Source organism: Thalassophryne amazonica, chromosome 15, assembly GCF_902500255.1.
Source record: "Thalassophryne amazonica chromosome 15, fThaAma1.1, whole genome shotgun sequence".
Classification (NCBI taxonomy): Eukaryota; Metazoa; Chordata; class Actinopteri; order Batrachoidiformes; family Batrachoididae; genus Thalassophryne; species Thalassophryne amazonica.
In genome coordinates this window covers 71,392,586-71,414,517 of record NC_047117.1, presented here as the reverse complement: position 1 = coordinate 71,414,517, position 21,932 = coordinate 71,392,586, and the positions used below count along the sequence as shown (strand labels likewise).

At 40.2% G+C, this 21,932-nt stretch overlaps 1 protein-coding gene and 1 long non-coding RNA gene across 2 annotated transcripts in view; both read left to right on the top strand.

The window, feature by feature from the left end:
* The window catches only part of LOC117525607, an 87,236-nt gene extending 78,775 nt beyond the window's left edge, over nt 1–8,461 (top strand). The window contains exon 2 of the long non-coding RNA XR_004565099.1: nt 8,427–8,461. This is a non-coding gene — a long non-coding RNA (uncharacterized LOC117525607). The remainder of the gene's footprint in view (nt 1–8,426) is intronic.
* A 4,783-nt stretch (nt 8,462–13,244) lies between these two features.
* cxcl8a (chemokine (C-X-C motif) ligand 8a) lies at nt 13,245–17,336 on the top strand. The gene is made up of 4 exons (XM_034188962.1): nt 13,245–15,305; nt 15,757–15,892; nt 15,991–16,074; nt 16,787–17,336. The coding sequence occupies exons 1-4, from the start codon at nt 15,239–15,241 to the stop codon at nt 16,797–16,799; spliced, it is 300 nt and encodes a 99-aa protein (XP_034044853.1). The 5' UTR covers nt 13,245–15,238; the 3' UTR covers nt 16,800–17,336.
* The last annotated feature ends 4,596 nt before the right edge of the window (nt 17,337–21,932 follow it).

Sequence of the window (21,932 nt, the reverse complement as noted above, 5' to 3'; positions counted from 1 at the left end):
AGAGTGCAAACCTCCACCAAGGCCATGGGGTCACTGACGCCATAACATCTACACGCCGTGGAATCATTGAACCTAAAAAAGTCTAACAATGATGTTTGCTCAGTAGTAAAAAAAGTTTCATCTGCTGTCACTGGATAGCATGTATCCTTAGCGCTTGGCATCACAGTTTATCACAGCAACCTGCACCTTTCCCAGAAGCTACTGTCATCTGAACACTGATATTGATATTGCATGTGCTTATAGACAAAAACAAATAAGAAATAAAATAAAATAAAAATAATAAATAAAATTCAATTTATTATTCAACTAAACTGCAAATATATGAATTTTTTTTAACATTTATGAAACACTTCTCTAAACAAGGCCATAGGGTCACTGACCCTAAAGAGATTCCCTCCTTGGCACAGTGATCTATTCAACAGTTCAGTGTTACAACAAAAACTATGATACATACACTTTTCTTTCCTTTATATTTGACATCCTTGACCATGAAAACATACCACTAGAACTTGGAATCACTTTTATGTCTTTATTGGTTCAAAAGTTATTGTATAAAAATGATTTTTCGGTAATGGCGGTTTTCTTCTGGTTCTAGCTCCATAACATTTGAAGCTACATTAAATCTGATGACACCTTACTGAATCAGTACAGATTCAGCTACAATTTGGTGTTAGTTGTGCATCTCTAGCTTCATTTGTCACCTCACACTGACACATTTTCTATTTTCCCTATATTTTTGCATATTCTGGATCACCAGATCCGGAATCCGGATCCGATCATCACCAAACTTTGTTGTTTGATAGAACATTTGACTATGTTACACCTTATTTTTTTTCAAGCCTTTCTGCCTTGTTTTTGTGGAGTTAGAAACTAGAATGTCAAAATTCCCCCATCCCGCAGTGGTGAAGAATCCTTTAAAAAAATTCCTGGATCCGGATCATGATCCAGATCACCACTAAAATTTAACCACTTGTTCCTCTTGTCATTTCCAACCACTCCACAAAATTTCATCAAAATCCGTTCAAAACCTTTTGAGTTATCCTGCTGCCATCAGACAGACAGACAGACAAACAAACAAACAAACTCGACCGAAAACATAACCTCCTTGGCGGAGGTAATAATTAATTTGCATTTGATTGCATGAAATAAGTGTTTGAACACCTACCAACCAGCAAGAATTCTGGCTCACACAGACCTGTTAATTTTTCTTTAAGAAGTCCTCTTATTCTGCACTCTTTACCTGTATTAATTGCACCTGTTTGAACTTGTTACCTGTATAAAAGACACCTGTTCACACACTCAATCAATCACACTCCAACCTGTCCATCATAGCCAAGACCAAAGAGCTGTCTAAGGACACCAGGGACAAAACTGTAGACCTGCAGAAGGCTGAGATGGACTACAGGGCAACAGGCAAACAGCTTGGTAGAAGACAACAACTGTTATGATTATTTATTAGAAAGTGGAAGAAACACAAGATGACTGTCAATCTCCCTCAGTCTGGGATTCCATGCAAGATCTCACTTTGTGGGGTAAGGATGATTCTGAGAAGGTCCAGAACTACACAGGAGGACCTGGTCAATGACCAGAAGAGAGCTGGGACCACAGTCATAAATATTACATTAGTAACACATGATGCTGTCATGGTTTAAAATCCTGCAGGGCAGCAAGGTCCCCCTACTCAAGCCAGCACATGTCCAGGCCCATTTGAAGTTCACCAGTGACCATCTGGATGATCCAGAGGAGGCATGGGAGAAGGTCATGTGGTCAGATGACACCAGAATAGAGCTTTTTGGAATCAACGCCACTTACCATGTTTAGAGGATGAGAACAACCCCAAGAAACTGCCAGGGGGTCAAATACTTATTTTCCCCACTGTACACAACGTCCCAGCTTCATTGGAATTGGGGTTGTATAAACAGGATGTTTTAATGGGTGTAATTACTGCATTTGTTTGATGACTAATGAACGGCAGGAGATTTGCAGCTTTTTGTATCTCGTGTAATTAGCAGATCGTCTACAGAATGATTTTTCATTAACAAGACTGTCACAGATGTGGGATTTAAACTCCAGGGTGACCCTTTCTTAGACTGATACTCCACGTCAAAGCTTTGTCTGAGGACCACCAGGGCAAAACACACTCATCCAGTCCCTCCTCCCATTTGTAACCCAAAAACTCCTGGTACGATGAAACCCCCAGAGTTTGATGGCTGCCTCTCATGTTTGTGCTGACATGTTCTCACTTCAGAGTTCTTTATATCAGCATTATCACTATTAACATTCCAACTCTAGCTACACTGAAAACAAATTGTTTGCTGCTAGATGTGTTTATAGTTGAGTGCCACACATGCTGTAAAATGCTGAATATGTCAAATCACACAACACACACACACACACACACACACACACACACACACACACACACACACACACACACACACACACACACACACACACACACACACACGCGCGCGCACACACACACACACACGGCGGAAAAACCAGGAGGAATAACAACTGATGACACATTTATGATTCAGCTGTTTTTTTTTCCCCAGCTTTCTTTCTCAACTGCTTCACAATTTTCTTTTTTTAAGTATTTTTGATGACTCGTACAATAAGAGCTGTATTTGATCATCAATAAAATACTTCTTCCATTTCTTCATGTCATATGTGAGAACAGGTCAAGCCTGACAGCACCGGCTGGCGCTGCGTGTCGCAGCATCTATCACACCACAGAACTGCCCGAGGACCTGGATGGCAACCACCCAGACAGACAACCATTTCATCCCCACCTCTTGCAGCCAGGTGAAATGTGGATGTACCTTTTGCCTTCTCCAGCTGCTGGAGTCCCCAGCGCTGAGGCACCTATGTGCTGGATCATGGCTTGAGAAACAGAACACATGGTCGTGGTTGATGTTCCCTCACAATGCAACTGATACTCCTCATCTGAGTTTGCCTAAGTAACCTTTTGTTTGATACAATGTCTTTCCAGTGGTACCTAAGGATCCTCTGAAGAGCCCAAGTATCAAAGACATCCAATCATTGCCCCAAGTCTCTGGTTCTCACGGCGTCCACTTCTCACAAACATACAGTAAGACAGGAAGCACCAGGACCCTAAACACACGAGCTACAGCTGACTAGGCATACTGGTTTACTATATAGCAGACAAAAAGCAGTAGTCCATAGGGTATCAGAGTACTGGTACTCAACTGTTATTTAGTAGTACTCAAATGGAAAGTAGGTGATTTGTTGCTTCCATAGTGTGGAAACGGAATACACTATGCTGTCCAATAAGGTAGCTGGAGCCTGGCAACTAAAGAACTTCTACCATAAAGACTTAGGAGACAAGAAAAAGTTAAAGATTTTAATCCATAATGATAATGTGCAGAATGTTAGTACAGTCTGTGGTGTAGGTCCTTGTCATGGTGGTGTAGGAGCAGGTATATCGCAGATCCTGTTGTTGGAAGAAGATTGGAGCAGAGCCAACCCTAGGTACAGAGAGAGACCAACTGGTGCCAGTGGGGTGGAGGAGGTAGTGTCCCAATCAGCAGCTGCAAGCAGCAGAGAGGTGAGTTAGAAGTAAATTTTTTTAAGTGATGTGCATGTCATGTTGGTCGGAAGTTGATGACTGAAAGGGGGACCAGCTGCTTCCTTTGAGATTACAGCTGTTATTGATAAGGTGAATCTGAGTCTTCCTTTCAGAACTTATGCTATGCTACATTCTGGCTAATCATTTGGCTGTGTCTTTGAAGTCATTAAAACCGTAGATCTTCGTCTTGAGCCAGGACGATTGCAAACTCGAACAAATAAATGTACTTAAAAAAACAGATCATGTTCGTGATACAGGGTTGTCTGCAGGTCAACTGATTTTGAGGTAACCTCCTGACTACCAGTCGTCAGGAGGATATGCTTGAAAAAAAAAGAAGCTTATTTTGAGCCAACGAATACATTTTTTATAAACTGTGAAAGTTCCAAATAGACAAACACCACTTTAAATCTCCAGCTATCTGTTTATCTAGGTGTGGACCCACATGCAAGACACTTAGACGCTTAGAGTGAGGCATACGTGAGCGGGAAAAGCACAAGGACAGAAAGCAAACAAAAAAGCCTGCAAAGAATCACAAGTGAAACTGTGGGGAGGGGAGTGTTTCAATACCACAAACAAGGTCAACAGACAAACACAAAAACTGGAGACAGGAGCCAGATATGATGAAAACAAGAGTCCAAGGCCAGATCAAAAAAAAAACCAACAAAAAAAAACGTGGGTGTAGCAGGTATAGAATGGAATAAAAAACAAGTTCAACAACAGCAGGAGAAAGCAAATAGTCCATAAAAGAAGCAAACACTGAGATCGCTATCTTAGACCTGGTGGACAGCATACCACAAGGCAGCTATCCAGGACCCAAGAAGTTCAGCACTGCACTTTGTGCACAGTGCACAAATAATTCTACGATAATAACAAATAACTATATTTGTACTGTGGATTTGCTTTGCAGGAGTCAACATGTTCATAATTTTTAGCACTCTTTTATTGAATTCTAAAGAGTAAAAACATTTGAAATTTGCAGTCATTACCCAGCATTCCGGGCAGCACGGTGGCTTAGTGGTTAGTGTGCTAGTGTCCTTAGGTGTGTGTGTGGGTGTGTCTGTGTTTGTTTGTCTGTTTGTGGCCCTGCGACAGACTGGCGTCCTGTCCTGAGTGTACCTCGCCTCACGCCCTATGACTGCTGGGATAGGCTCCAGTCCCCCGCGACCCTTAATTGGACTAAGCAGTAGAAGATGAATGAATGAATGAATGAATGTATACCCAGCATTCCAAAGAAAACTGGAGATTAATCAACTAATCAAACATCATGTGCCATGTGTGTCTGTGCTGGTCAGACGTTGTGTAGCACAATATTTTCACAACACACCAGTGACACACTCAGACAGAACAGCAAATGATCAAATTAACTTTCCATTGAAGCAAATGTGATATTTATATCTAGTTTCTATTCCTCGAAAGTCTGAATGGTAACACAGCACACATTATTGTAATATTTGCTTTCAGTGAAATATTTATTTTGAAATGAGTAAAAGTTGACAAAGAAGGTGCATTCAGAGGATCCACAAATCAGCAAACTGACACATACAGGATTTAAACAAGATTCTGTCTGCTGGTTCTTATCTCTGGATTGTGTAGTGTGAAGCTTTGTTCAGTGTTTAGAGTCCATAAAAGAAATAAACGCGGATCGTTCTATTGTATATCTGTCGTGTTTGTTTCTTTTGTGGAGTCGAAAAAAAAATCATAACAAAATCAAAGTAAAAAGTAATGTTAATGCACAAAACTACAATGAGTCTGGTTTGTATCTTTTTTCCTGCTGGTTTTCTTCCTGGGTTTGCAGGTGGAGCGCACCAACACAGAGCAGACCACAGTGTCCAGGTGCACTCGGTACCTGATGGGATATGGAGATGACTGGGTGGTACGAGGAGGATTAAGAAAGTGTTGTTGCTTGAAGAAGGTGCTAAAATGCTTCACCTCAGGGAGCTGTGGTGGATGACTGCTACTTCTGCACTTTCATGGTCTGAAGAATTGCATCCTCACCAGAAAACCTCCCAGTTCTGGGATTTCCATCTGGACTAGGTGCAGGTGCCATTCCCTCTTAAAGGGAATGACAGATGGCACTCTTATTGGTTGATTTCATGTTATGTCCAAAACATGCTTGTTACAAATTAAATTATTTCATACAACCACTTTTCACCCTGTGTTCTATTTTGTGCTCAGATTAAATGTCATGTAAATAGCAAAATGCATTTGCATTATGCACTTTGCACTATGCATTATGCACTATGCCATAGATTAACAAGTTAGGACCCACAGAATGCCAATCAGCTCATGATTAGTGATCGGTGCAGGTGTGAATGGTACGGAGCCCCTGAGAGGTCATGGAGAAAATTAATATAATAGCTGAACTGTGCCATAGTGGCAGGAGTGGCCATGTCTGTCTGTCTGTCTATCTATCTATCTATCTATCTATCTATCTATCTATCTATCTATCTATCTATCTATCTATCTATCTATCTATCTATCTATCTATCTATCTATCTATCTATCTATCTATCTATCTATCTATCTATCTATCTATCTATCTATCTATCTATCTATCTATCTGTGGGAGGAGTCGAGGTGATACTGTCGCTTTAAGGACTTCCCACGGTGCGAGATGTCGCGCAGCGCTCTCAGGCACCGTCGTCAGCCTGTTTCAAGCTGAAAACCTCCACATTTCAGGCTCTATTGATCCAGGACGTCGTGAGAGAACAGAGAAGTTTCAGAAGAAGTCGGTTTCAGCATTTTATCCGGATATTCCACTGTTAAAGGAGATTTTTTAATGAAAGACGTGCGGACGGGTCCGCGCGTCGGGACGCAGCTGACACGGTGCGGCGGCAGAGGAAAAACACCTCCGTGTTGATAACCATTTGTAAAATCCAGGCAGCTTTTGATGGCTTTCAGTGGAGTGAGTATATGAGAAATTGTTTAACAGCTGGACATGTTCCAACTTGTCCTTAAGGCTTCCAACAGAGGTGTTTTTCCTGTGGCGGAGCGTCGCGGCGGCTGCGAGCCGACGCTGCAATTCGTCCGCACGTCTTTCATTAAAAAAATCTCCTTTAACAGTGGAATATCTGGATAAAATGCTGAAACCGACTTCTTCTGAAACTTCTCTGTTCTCTCGCGACGTCGTGGATCAATAGAGCCTGAAATGTGGAGGTTTTCAGCTTGAAACAGGCTGACGACGGCGCCTGAGAGCGCTGCGCGACGTCTCGCACCGTGGGAAGTCCTTCAAGCGACAGTATCACCTCAAAATCTCTCATCAGCCATTAAAATTTTCACTGAAAACCAGCTTAATTTTTCGAACCGTGTCCACTTCGATGTGTCTCACAGGTTTAGAAAAAATTTTGATCAAACAAAGCGCCAGTCTCTCAGCAACTTCTCAGACAAAGGAATTCCGACGAGGGGCTGGACGACTCCTCCCACAAGGAGTGCTTACAGGCGAATGACGTCACCGACAGGCGTGGAAAAACTCACGCATGCGCACGAGGGTTCCAGCATGTCTGACGTAAGAACATATGAATGAAATCCATATAGTTTTTGAAAAAAATAAAAAGGACCTATACTTTATTGACAGACCTCGTATTTAGGTTTTTTTTCCACCTGCACATTTCCAAATTAACATTTTTGCAAAATGTGTGGCACAGGAAGTTTGACTGCGGTCACAGGACTTTTGTAATGTTGAAACAACAGCTGTCATGCTGTTGAAGCAAATTTCATCACACTTCCTTTAAAAGTGCAATACGTCGTTCCTCGTATGTCAAGCCAAGGAGCATGCGCCAGTGCCCCAATTTGCCGGAGCCACGACACCACAGAACCGAGTGCAGGAAACGTGACTCAATCGTCATATGTCATGCATAGTTTTTGTGCTGACCAGATGATGGATGACATATTTTCATCACCACAATATACATCAGTCACCACATGATCAATTTAATTTTCTTTTGATGCGAATATGATATTCATTTCTGGTTTCTGTTTTTGTAAAGTTTAAATGGGAACGGGGAAATGGGAATGGGTTTAAACTTGGGTCCATACATTCAGTAAAGCAGGAAACGCAGTAGACAGGAAACTAATCTGGCAATACATAGACCTGGGTTTGAATCCCCCTCATGCTACTTGTCCTCGGACAACACACTTGGACTGTCACAGTTCACCCACCTGTAAATGTGTCCCAGCCATGGCTGGGGAACTACCCTACACCCCGTCCAGGGGAGTTGTAGACTCTCATCTGTTTCATGCTACAGAATCTGGAGATAAGCTCTGGCACCTAAATAGGAATTACTTCTCCTATACACTTAGGTCCGTAAGTATTTGGACAGTGGAAAGGTTTGGGGTTTTTTTTCTGTACACCACCATAACGAAATTGAAATAAATCAAATCAATACATACTTATAGTGCCGACTGCCAGCTTTATTTCAAGTGATTTAAATATTACAATCATTTAAGAGTTACAGCTAACATAGTGCCTCTATTTTCAGAGCCCATAAGTAATTGGACAAAGTATATATAAGTATTATTTTAAAAAAAAATGCTAATCATCATTTTTACAGACAGTTGTCTTTAGACAATTCAGGGGATGGATACATAAACATTTACAAGTCACTAAATATATCTTGGACTTGATTTACATCAATTATTAAGAAATACAAACAGTATGGTACTGTGTGGTCCATCTGTCTGACGTAGGCATTTCTGAAAAACAGTGATCTTGCAAGTAGGCCAGTGAGGGAAGCTGCTAAGACGCTCATGACTCTGTAGGACTTATCTTCCATGGCTGAGATTGGAGAAACTGTGTTTGGTAAAACATTTGTGAGTTGTACCACCAGTCCACCAGTCACAGCTTCACGGTGGAGTGGAATAGAAAAGGATTTCAATGCAAGAAACAGAACAGATCAAGGCTCGAGTCTCCTGTGTGCTTTCTGGCAAATTGTAGCTCACATGTCACACCTTATTTTTAAGAAAATCATTCTCTGTTGTAGTATTTATAATGGTGATTCACAGACAAAAGCTGAAGTATGCACAGTTTCTCCAATTATAGCCACAGAAGGCTGTAACCCCTTAAGTGTTGTGAAGGGTGTCTTGGTGGCTTCCCTCACTACTGTCCTTCTTGCACAGTCACTCAGTTTTTCAGAACTGCCTACTCCAGGCAGATTTCCCATACAATCTATACTGTGTGCATATATACGAGGTCTGTCAATAAAGTAACGGTCCTTTTTATTTTTTTCAAAAACTATATGGATTTCATTTATATGTTTTCACGTCAGACATGCTTGAACCCTTGTGCGCATGCGTGAGTTTTTCCACGCCTGTCGGTGACGTCATTCGCCTGTGAGCACGCCTTGGGAAGGAGTGGTCCCGCCCCCTCGTCGGATTTTCATTGTCTGGAAATGGCGGAATGAAAAGGACTTTTTTTCCATCAGAATTTTTTCATAAGCTGTTAGAGACTGGCACCTGGAAACCATTCGAAAAATTTATCTGGTTTTCGGTGAAAATTTTACGGGCTTCACAGAGAATAAGGTCTGTTAGTACAGCTTTAAGGACCCGTTTAAGGACGCTTGGCGCACCGCGCTTCGAGCTGCGACGACGCGGCACGAGCCACTGGACCATTTCTAAAGAGATGGCTCTGTGGATACGAGACGGTCGTGTGCTCTTTCTCTGGTTATCACAAGAGCTGGACATCAGCCATTTTCCGGCAGATTTCACTTTTAACAAGAGATTTTGTCATGGAAAGCCATGCAGAGGCTTTGCGCGTCACGACCAATTCGCTTTGGAAGCGAGACAAAGGAACACCTCCGTTTCGGCATGTCAGAGGACAAGTTTGGACATGTCTATCTCGGCTTTCAGTGCTTACCAGTCCAGTAAGTATCTGTGAAATTGTGGAGAGCTGGACATATATATATATATATATATATATATATATATATATATGATATTTCTTAATGAGTATTATAATTGAAATCCAAGACATATTCAGAGACTTGGAAATGTTCATGTATCCATTTCCTGAATTGTTTTAAAGAAAACTGTCTGTAAAAGAGGTTTTTGTTTTTTGTATGGACCATAACCCTCAGATTTAGTTGGTACAGATACTTATAGGCTCTTGAAAATAGAGGGATGATGTTTCAAAATGTCAAATGACTGGAATTTAAACATAAAGAGAATCACTCCAAAAAATTTTGTCAAAGTCCATCTTCTACTTTATGAAACACTGTGAACAACAGTGCAGACAGACAGGCATGATTATTAATCTACCAACACTAAGTTGGCAGAAGTGACAAAATCTTATTGTACAACCTAAATTGTTATATTCTTAGTATTCATAGTGTTTAAGTAACTCACACAATGAATAATCAAGTGGTTAAAACCGCATCATGAGCCCCTCTTCTTTAAAATTACACCACACTTCCTTCTGCTCACTAAGAGTATCTGGGGTGACGTCACAGCTGTCACTCAGATGTGTTTCAGCTCGCAGAGGTTTTGTCAGAACATCACTGAGAATGTTCATGCCGCCAGGCCTTCCAGGAATATTACAACATCCAATCTACAATTCAAATTACAATATTTACAATTATACAGTTATAATTACAATTCAATCTACAATCTCCAATTCAAAAGAGACAGAAGTCTCTTTTGAGTTCTTGTTAAATTATAAATGTACATAATCAACAACAACAACAACAACAACAAAAAAGTTTGCAAAAATATTTTCTCTGTAAAGACATGAACAAGGCAACCCACTGCAGCCATTTTCGGTTACAAGGATCGTTTTCCATCCTCGGGTAAATTGGAGCTTCTCCAACAATGTTCTGCCATTGTTTAGGCTTTTTATTTTCTTTCTTTTTTTTTAATACAACTTCAATCAAAAGGATTATACCTGAATGATACATAATGATACCTTAAAAAAAAGCAAAACACCAAATGTGCTTAAATACCGTAAGCTCAATGCAAGACTAGAAAGCAAATAATGAAGTAAAAACAAATACATGAAATTAACAATATGACAATCTTTTATGTTTATAATAAATGCCCTACAGCCCTCATGAAAGCAAATAGCTCTGTCATAAGTCCCCTGATCACCACTGTAATAAAACACTTCCTCCAATCTGGCAGTGTTCCATCTGCTGTAAAAGGCACCATAAGCTCTGAGTGCGCATGTGCCAATCACCACTCTTTGTTTTAGAGTCAAGGGTTAGCAAATACAAACTTGGATGCATGCCCTTAATTTATTTAGCTGAGTGCACGTTATTTGGCAATTTTTTTTTGTTGTTGTTGTTGTTTTTGTGCCAGTTTCCAGTGAGATATGCCAGTCTCATCTGTGCTGTGTTAAGCCCAGTATGCACTGCGATCTCTGGCTGTCACCGATAAAAGATTAGCATCGTGAAAGAAAGTTGATTGGTCGTGACTCTGAAACGGTGGTCTCACTTCGCACTGTGTGACAGGTTCAAGGAGGCTGTTATCACAGTCTTGTGACCAAAGAGCCTGGAAAAAAATATCAGATCATGTTTGAAATTCTACAACTTGCATCTTGAAATTCAGCATGAAATGATGCAATGTAGCCAGGGTCCATAGGGTTGTTGTTTTCCTGGCAGAAAAGCACGGGTGAGGTGCCTTACCCGACAAATTTAACAATGATTCACAGATGCAGGCCAATCAAGGCCTCCATGTCAAACATTATAGTTCTCATGTTGCATTATACAAAATACATAAATGAATAAAAATAAAATAAAATATTAGAGTGCCACGCTCATACACTGAAAAAAGTTAAATCAACTCTAACTTACAAACTTAAGTTCAAATAACTTAATTCATTCAGGTTTTTACAGATTGTAACACTTTTTAAAGTTGGTTCAAACATTCTTTTTTCAGTGCAGAGCGCAAGCCTCTGCTGACACTAGTTTCCAATTCCACAAACGTTTACCTTGGAAAAAATGTCAAGGTCAAAGCCCTGTTAGAAGTGACTTTTCATAACTTAAATTAGATGTGATCAAATGTCAGGAGTATGTATTTAGTTGATGCACTTGAAGTGTTTTTGTGTTTTTTTTTTTCAACTTTTTCAGTTTCTGAATTCTTTTTCATAACATTGGTTATCTTTGCTGTTTATGACAGGGTTCCAAGAGAAGAGTTGTGGTATTGTATGAGGAAGTCTGGAGTGGCAGAGAAGTATGTTAGGGTAGTACAGGACTTAGGGTAGAAAAGACTCTTTCAAGGTGGAGGTGGGATTACATCAAGAATCTTCTCTGAGCCATTTGTTGTTGCAATAGTGATGGTAAATTTGACTGAAGAGATCAGACAGGAGTCTCCATGGGCTATGATGTTTGCAGATGACATTGTGATCTGTAGTGAGAGTAGAGAGCAGGTTGAGTCAAGCCTGGAGAGGTGTAGTAATGCTCTGGAGAGAAGGGGAATGAAAGTCAGTAGTGTGTGAATGAGTGGAATAGTGCACTTACAAGGTGTAGAAGTGGTGTAAGTTGCTGAGTTTAAATACTTGGGGTCAACTGTCCAAAGTATTGGAGAGTGTAGTAGAGAGGTGAAGAAGAGAGTGCAGGCAGAGTGGAGTGGGTGGAGAAAGGTGGCAGGAGTGATTTTTGACTGAAGAATGTCAGCAAGAGTGAGGGAGAAAGTTTACAAGACAGTCATGAGACCAGTTATGTTGTATGGCTTAGAGACAGTGGCACTAACAAAAAGACAAGAAGCAAAGCTGAAGATGTTGTGATTCTCTTTTGGAGTGACGAGAATGGACAGATTAAGAATGAACATATCAGAGGGACAGCTCAGGTGGGGTGGTTTGGAGACAAAGTCAGAGACACGAGATTGAGATGGTTTGGACATGTGCAGAGGAGGGACCCAGGGTATATAGGGAAAAGGATGCTGAGGATGGAGCCAACAGGCAGGAGGAGAAGAGGCAGACCAAAGAGGAGGTTTATGGATGTGCTGAGGGAGGACATGCAGAGATGTCCTCCTTCAGACGACATGGTGAGATGGAAATGATTGATCTGCTGTGACAAACTGAAAGAGGCAGAACACTGGTTATCTTTGCTATGCACAATTTGTCATTGCTTTTTGGCACTTGATTTCCGACTGATAACTGGAAGACAGAGAAACAGGCAAAAAAAATTGGAACCTCCATCCAGTTTTGGTGGTGTAGGTAAATCTGTAACAGAAAAATGAGAGTGATTGAGGCACTTTTGATTGAGATATAATGCAAAATGTACATCAAATGGGCTTTTAAATATTAAATTCAAAAGTCCACAAAATCCACAATTCAGATCACATCCAGATCAAACTTTGTCAGGTGATAGTGAGTGCCAGTCTGCACATCACTTTCAAATATGAGTGACTGGGGCACATTTGATTAAGATATAATGTAAAATATACATGAAATGGGGTTGTCAATGTTTCATTAAAATGGCCACAAAATCTGTAATCTGGATCAGATCCAGATCAAACTTTGTCAGTTCACAAAGGATACCATCCTACATAGCGCTCTTAAATATTAAAGAAATGTGCTGTTTTTGACAATTATGAATTTTTGAAATTTTTATGGCCTTGAAAATTGTATGACCTTCTATGACCTTGAAAATTTAATCAGTTCTTGTCTGTCAGGATATGAATCTTCAGTAAAAAATTTCATAACGATATATGAAAAACTGTGGGATCCAGACTGTTCACAAACAAAAACAGGGGCGAAAACATAACCTCCTCCAACTTTGTTGGCAGAGGTAATAAATCATTTATGCTACTCCTGAATGAAGATATAGGCTGTTGCAATACAACACTTGTACTGATTTGCATTTATCTTGGGCTTGAGATACTTCGCACTGTGGCACTGGACAATCTTGCCCTTGCTGTCTGTGAACTTAACTGACCAAACTGTAGATACCAAACCTTCCTCTGAGTCTTCAGTGGTCTTGAAAACAATGTGTGCACAGTATTTGTTTCTAAACAGCTGATAAAAGCAGTCACCCTTACCAGAAACACCTAGCCTGTCAAATCATTTCACTGTTAATCTGACTAAAAATTGCTGAGTGCCATAAGCAAATGCAACTAAATCATTTCCTTTCCGACTGTCAGGATACCTTGATCACATAAATACTAATCACGTCTGTCCCTTTCCATCAGAAGAAATTATAGAGGGAACTAGCAGACATCATACTGTAATGTGTTGTTTGTTTTAGTTCACCTCTGACCATATCCCATAATGCAGTGTGCGTTCAAAACTCTAACTTGGCTTATTGGACTCATTGACAATAGCCTTAACAGTTGGTTTCAATCTTACCTCACCAACAGAACAGAGTACATTTCCTTTGGAAATGCAAGATCCCAGACAGATTGTCACCTATGGGGTTCCCCAGGGGTCAGTCCTTGGCCCCATCCTTTTCACATCATACACACACATATGTATTTGGCCATGTCACCAGTCGCTATGGACTCATTTTATTGCTACAATGATGACACACAACTTTACGTGAAAACAAGCTCACACACTCTTCTGCACCTTCGCCATCATTGTCGTCACTATCATCTTTTCTATCAATCCTCACCACCTATCTGGATAAAACAACTTTCTCAAGCTGAACAGCTCCAATATTAAAATGATCTTGGTTGGCATTCCATTCCAGATCCAGTCATCCTCCATAACCAGCATTACATTCTCTGGCCATGACATTCCTGACTCCTCATCAGTCACCCAGCAACTCACCTTTAAATCAGATACCAAACACCTCTGTAAGATCTCTTTTCACAATCTCAGAAATACTCCCAAACTCTGTCTCACGCTCACTTTATGAGATGCAGAAAAGCCCGTCCACACCTTTGTTTATGCCAGGCTGAATTTCTGCAATAGACTTCTCATTAGGATCCCTACGAACACAATGAAAGTACTACATTGCATATATATTTTAACTTTTAGTCACTGCGATTTCCTGAGATTATCATTCGATATTGCCTGAAGTCACTTGAGGTTGGCAGCACATGCAGGATAACACTTGAAATTTGTTTCTGTGTTCCACTAGACATATATAATTTCCTGCATATGTGTGAACATAAAGTTCACACGAGGTGCAGTGAGCTTTCTAAAAAAACAAAACACATTTCCTGTCCCACAGGTGAAATTGCAGATGACACAACATGAGTGGAACTTTTTCAGTCACAGGTTGCGACAAAGATTTGTCAAACATAATCCGGATATTAGTTGTGACTTGATTTCAATCAGTTTACCATCATCGGATATTTCTTTCTTTCAAGCATTCCATTGTCATTGCTCCATTTATCACTTTTAGTCACTGTGATGTTTGAGCTTATCACTCACAGAAGCTCATAAAACACAGATGGCATTTCACTCTTAAACTCCTCCTCCAGTGTAAATTCCCGCTGCCAGTTGTCCCAGGTTGCGCAATTGTGTTCGAGCTTGGGGAAATGACTCACTTCCTCATACTGACTATAAAAGGTGAAACACTTCTCTTCAGCTGCATATCCAAGAAGGAAGAAGACATCACCTCAGCGAAAAGGAAAGCTGAATCTGAGAACTTCAAACATCCTCCGTGCTGCAGTTTGCTCAGTGCTTTTAACTTGATTTGTTAAAGGAAATCGTCCTTTTTTTGTTTTACTTCGTGCTTTTTAGTTGTCGCACAGTTTGAAAACAGCAAAATGGTGAGCAGCAGAGTCATCGCCTCTTCCACTGTGGTGCTTTTGGCCTTTCTGACCATCACAGAAGGTGAGATTTATTTATTTTTTAAAATTTTGAAACAGCAGTGACTACATTTGTTATTTTAACAGGGTCATATTGTGCAAAAATAGAGTTTAGCTGGATTTTACAGTTAAATACGTCTGGAGATTGATACCAAACATTCATAAAGTTGCACATTTTTATGCATGCATGTAACTAATATCCCGCTACGAGCCGAATTTCGGCCTGTGGCTTGTTTGAGTCCTGTGACATATGCCACAGAGAGGGAGCATGATTTCTTTGCAATGCATAATCTCCGTGTCTCTATATATTTGGATGACAACTTTCATTGTTTTTTCATTAACATGCAGGAAAAATACACAATATGACCTCTTCAATAGTTCACTGTTACGGTCTCCTGGCCTCCTTACATTCTTGCAAGGATTTGCCTCAGAAAGCATCAAGCTGTGACACGTTTGTGATCGCTGTCTCCTAACAGGGATGAGTTTGAGGAGCCTGGGTGCAGAACAGCGCTGTCGGTGCATCCTGACAGAGGACAAAACATCAATCATCAGCCACATTCAGAAGGTGGAGCTGATCCCGGCCAGCTCTCACTGTGAGGAGACTGAGATCATGTAAGGATTTCTTCCCAGTCCTCATCACATTCTCGTATTCCATTTGTTTTGGTTTTTGTGTTTCTCATTTTGAGTGTGCTTCTGGTTTTGCATTACAGTGCCACTCTGAAGACAGGTGAAGAGGTTTGCCTTGACTCACAGGCTCTCTGGGTGAAGAAAGTGATCCAGAAGATCCTGGCCAAGTAAGTCAAACACACAGCGACAGTGTGGTAGCAAACCACAGTTTGATATGTGGGTGATTCTTAGACTACGGGCACTTATTACGTCCTTTGATCATATTGTATGAAAAACAGAAAAAAGGGGAAATTTCACACTTTTATAGTTATCTTTACAATGAAAGTGTGTTAAGAAATTTGTTCTAGTAGTCTATAATGACTTTTTCACCTTTTTTCAGCATCATTATATTCAAATATTGCTGTTTTGTGCTTGTCCCACACCCAGACTTTTGATCTTCAATGATAAAAATGAATGGTAAAGAAACGTTTTTTCTAATGTTTTAAAATATCTCTGAATAAAATATCAGTAAAATAATCAAAATATAATTGGGGTATTCAATGTCATACAACTGTTGTGATTTTTTTTAAACAAAATGTAGTTGTCCCACACTATTGCCGTAATTTCCACCACAACACTGTAATGTCCCTAAACAGTTTGTATGAAAGATTGTTGGGGTAGTTTCTATGGAGATAAACAGTGACGTCAGAGCACATGTATATAGCGCCAAATCACAACAAACAGTTGCCCCAAGGCGCTTTATATTGTAAGGCAATGGTGTGGTGGAAATTACATTTACAAGGCCAATAGTGCCCGTAGTTAAAGAATCACCCATGTGCAGATTTTGCCCCTGGCACAGAGATGCACAATGTAATACTCCTTTTCTCTTTTTCTCTGCAGCAAAAAGCGTTGAACGTTGCGTCGACTAGACCCTAGATGCTTTTCTTCTGCTTTGTCTGCATCAGATGAGTGAAAAAGTGCCACAAAAGTGCAAAAGGTTCAGTGCTTTCACCAAAATGAAGATGAAAACTGCGGTGTGCAGAAGAATCACATGGTTGCAATCATCACCTTTTGTGCTGCAGCGCCACGTCTTTGTGCGAGTCACTCTAGATGTTCTTTATGCCAAAGAGTATTTATATTGAGACACATTGCATTCCACAAGGTGGTCTGTTGTCCTGATTATCTGTCAAAAACAGCACAACTTAACCACTCATGTTATGTTTGTATCAAACATATTGTTATGTTATTTGGTATTTATTTTTCATCATTTGTAATATTTATAATGAACGTAATATTATTTATGTACCACTTGTTTGGTAACCAACTATTTGATCCCTTTTGGTTGCTTGTGAAGTTTTGTGTTTGTAACGTTTGTATTTTGCATATTTATAGACAGATTACTGTACTTTATTAATAAATATTCACATGAAAATTAACAGATGTCTGTTTGGTTGGTTTTAAATGCATCTTGTTAATTAACCATTTATATAGCACAGTGGGAGGCCTAGAAGGGGCTGGAGGGTATTGTACACCCCCACCACCACTGAGCAAAGATGTTTGATAAAATATGGGAAAGGTCTTGAATAAACAAACGCTGGTTGATGAAAGTTACCGCATGCAGAATTTGAAGCTTTCCAGTGTTTATGATAAAAAGTATGACTCAAGGTCAGTATTTAGATTCCAAGATTGGCTTTAGAATGCAGGAACAAGGCTATAGATTTTCTTCCCCCTCAGGTGGAGGCAGAGCCTAGGGGTGTACAACACCCCCTTTCACCTGAATCTAGATCTGCCCCTGCAGCACCTCTTTAACAGAGATTAAACAGGAGATTTTCAACAGTGAATTCTATTCTTCAGTTTTAATTGACAGGATCAGCCTCTTATTTTCCATTTCTTTTAAAAGTACTTTTGAAATGAGTCATTTCTCATGCAGCGATTCCAATATTTCATTTAACACTTTTAAAAGTTCTACAACATTTCTTTTCTTTGATACACGAGGAAGTACTCATGGCATGTTCAAGACCTCCTTCCATGGTAACACATGAAGTATCAAAGAGGTTTCATATTTCAAGATTAAAAACAGGAGAGATTATAACACTTTGTGCACATGACATCACTCAGACTGACGCTGTAATGACCTCACTCTCCTGCAGCCCTCACTGGACTCTCACATGAATAATAAATATGACTGTATGACATTTTACAGAGGACCTGATTCACACTTTAATGTCACTTTTCAAAACCACCAGTAAAGCAGCTTTTGTTTCTTTCTGTTGCCCAATATGACCACTGGCAGACAGAGCATCAGTAAACTTACATTATATCATAACTCACATGCACTTTTATGATGCTGTGTTATTCTCACCAAACCAATACTGCAACACTGAATATAAGTATTTCATTTTTATTTGTTTTATTCTTATACAATCTGGCTTGGATTGAAGTTTGCTAAAAAAACAAAACAAAACATACACGTAAAATACACAGACAAATAAGTTACAGAGAATAACACAAAGTGTAAAAAACACATCATTAACTGCATTTTTTTCCCCTTTATTGCAGTTTAAACAATTGCAATAAAAAAGATGACATTGCAGTTTGACATCCCCACAGTGTAGAAATAAAGGAAACAATGCAATAATAAGGTTGCAATGATTATTGTGTCACCATAATTAATGTTAATATTTTGGTATATCGCCATCATCATCTTCATCATTATCGCCCTCATCATGAACATTATAGTGATTCTCATCACCAATATGAACATCATCATCACCATTTTCTTCATCATCATCATGAACATTATTGCGTCTGCCAAGGATGTAATAATATTCATCTGCGTTTATTTATTTATTTGTCTGTTAGCAGGATTATGTCAAAACTACTTCACGGATTCTCGCCAAATTTGCACCACAGATACATATTAGGCCATGGAAGACTCCACTGAATTTTGGAGGTGATCCAGATCCGGTTGGCGGATGTCAAATCTCGGATTGCCCTTGTTGTAGCAGGAGGTGGCAATGGTAGAAAATATATATTTTTTTCAAATATGCTTACATCCACTTCAGAGATTGTGCATTGTGTAATTTTGGAGATATTTCATATAGGAAGTGGGTGTCTACCATGACAAAAAAACCCCACCTCATGCAATAAAGAAAACTGCAATATATACTGTAATTTTAACATCTTTTGAAATATTAGAATGTAATTGTTTTGACTTCATGATTAGTTTTGATGATCCCTGCATTGAACACAACATTCAAGTTTATGATATATAATGCTCCTGACTTGGTACTACTTGTTTGAGAGAAGTCACAAACGCTACATAAATAGTGATATTATTACAGTGATCATGCAATTACACATGTAATTTCAAGTCACAGCATGGCAAGTTGTAGTAAATCAAGTGTCATGGCCAAGCCAAAAACAAGATCTCAGGCTAAGACAGTGTGGAAAAGTTGACTACAGGCTGAAAAAGTTAAGCACTTTAAATGCAGTCAGTAGGTCACTTATCTTACAGAAGAGCCAGGAGTTGAGGGCTGGCCAAATTCCATCTTTTAGGGGATTCAAGGCAGCTGTCCAAGCAAAAAGGGAGCTTGAACTGACCTGGAGTAAGAATATGAAAGAGAAGTTTGAGAAGGGAGCAGAGCAGAAGCAGGAGATGACTCAGAGAAATGAGAGGAAGAGGCTTGACATGTTGGACAAACTGAAATCTTGTGGTGGCTCCCTTCACTGATAATGAGAAAGTTGAAAAGTTCCTCATGGAAACAACTGTGGGTGACAATGCCAAACAGCAAAGGATGAAATTGGAGGTTCAGTTTGCCAGAGAAAGTACTACACTTCTGCCGAACGTTGATCCAATCTTCTGAATCCAGGTGACATTACCAAGTGGGAAAAGAAGGATGAAGTCAGCCCAAGAGTTTGGCCAAGCCCTGATGTCCTACTTGGGCTAGAGAAGTGACAGAACCATACTGGAGGATGAAAAATTCCAGCAAAGCCTTGACAAGCTGGCCTCCTCCTAAGTTCTGTTATTCACACAGTGTGACTGAAATAAAACCTTTGACAATGGTTTATGTTTTTAAAGTTTTTGAAGAGCATGGCCTCCTCCTAAGTTCTGTTATTCACACAGTGTGACTGAAATAAAACCTTTGACAATGGTTTATGTTTTTAAAGTTTTTGAAGAGCATGGCCTCCTCCTAAGTTCTGTTATTCACACAGTGTTACTGAAATAAAACCTGTGACAATGGTTTATGTTTTTAAAGTTTTTGAAGAGCATGGCCTCCTCCTAAGTTCTGTTATTCACACAGTGTTACTGAAATAAAACCTGTGACAATGGTTATGTTTTTAAAGTTTTTGAAGAGCATGGCCTCCTCCTAAGTTCTGTTATTCACACAGTGTTACTGAAATAAAACCTGTGACAATGGTTTATGTTTTTAAAGTTTTTGAAGAGCATGGCCTCCTCCTAAGTTCTGTTATTCACACAGTGTTACTGAAATAAAACCTGTGACAATGGTTTATGTTTTTAAAGTTTTTGAAGAGCATGGCCTCCTCCTAAGTTCTGTTATTCACACAGTGTTACTGAAATAAAACCTGTGACAATGGTTTATGTTTTTAAAGTTTTTGAAGAGCATGGCCTCCTCCTAAGTTCTGTTATTCACACAGTGTTACTGAAATAAAACCTGTGACAATGGTTTATGTTTTTAAAGTTTTTGAAGAGCATGGCCTCCTCCTAAGTTCTGTTATTCACACAGTGTGACTGAAATAAAACCTGTGACAATGGTTTATGTTTTTAAAGTTTTTGAAGAGCATGGCCTCCTCCTAAGTTCTGTTATTCACACAGTGTTACTGAAATAAAACCTTTGTGAAAGAATTGTGTTTATAAAGTTTTTGAACAGCATGGACAAATTTTACACATAGCAGAATAGCCAGATAATTGAAAATAGACCATACATTGTTACATTCAAGGAGTGGGGGGTTATTTTCAAGATATAGGATTAATTTTGATGCCAAAATGCTGGTATTAATATTGTGAATCATTTCCCAAGTGGATGTATTGAAATTCTGACTTGTTGTGTGGGCCGCTGAAGAGGAGGTACTGCTGGCCCACCACCACCAGATGGCACCCTGCTTGGAGTGCAGGCTCCAAGCACGAGAGGGCGTCGGACCTACTGGGAGTGACAGCTGTCACACATCATCAACACCAGCTGTCACTCATCAACCACATCCTCCATAAAAGCCGGACTGCAACTCCACCTCCCCGCCGAGAAATCAGCTATCATTCAGGTAACCTTCTCTGCTGTGATTTTTCTGAGACTAAATATTGTTCTCTGTGCAGCCGTTTTCCTGTGGTGACAGTCTGAAGCTGGATTGACGGATAGTGTGAGCGCGACGTCTTCGCCTCTCACTCCTTCCAGGGAAGTGACTGACAGGAGCTGCACGGGTGATTCTGTGTCTGGAGGTGGAGGTTTTCCCTCCTGGAGGAATTAAGCTCTGTAAGATTGCTGGGTGTATATACACACACCCACCATTAACTGTTTTGTTTCTGCCAGCAGTACCGGGTCTGACTGCTGAAGACAGTGGCCACCTGGGGTGCAGGGCTTGGCGGCTCCGGTGTACTTCAGATCCGTTGGCGGTGGAAACTGTGTGGGATCCGGCTCTTCTCTGGCCAGACGTCTTCTATCTTCGAGCCTGCCCACACGTCACCTTGTGTATGATTGACGATCCACATTCTCTGTCATTGTCTATCTTTCGTTGTGCGATTCACAACATTAAATTGTTACTTTTTGGCTTATCCATTGTCCGTTCATTAACGCCCCCTGTTGTGGGTCTGTGTCACGACACCTTCCCAACAGGATTTCTCGGCCAGCGTCATGGATCCCGAGGGGCGTCAACCAGAGCTTGGACAGCCAATAGAAGAGCAAGGTGCACAGGCATCAGCAGGAGGTATGTTAGGTGAGCTGCAGCAAATTCTAACCGCTTTCACTGCTCGGTTGGATTTGGTAACCGAGCAGAACGTTATTATCAATCGGAGGATGGAGGCTCTCACCGC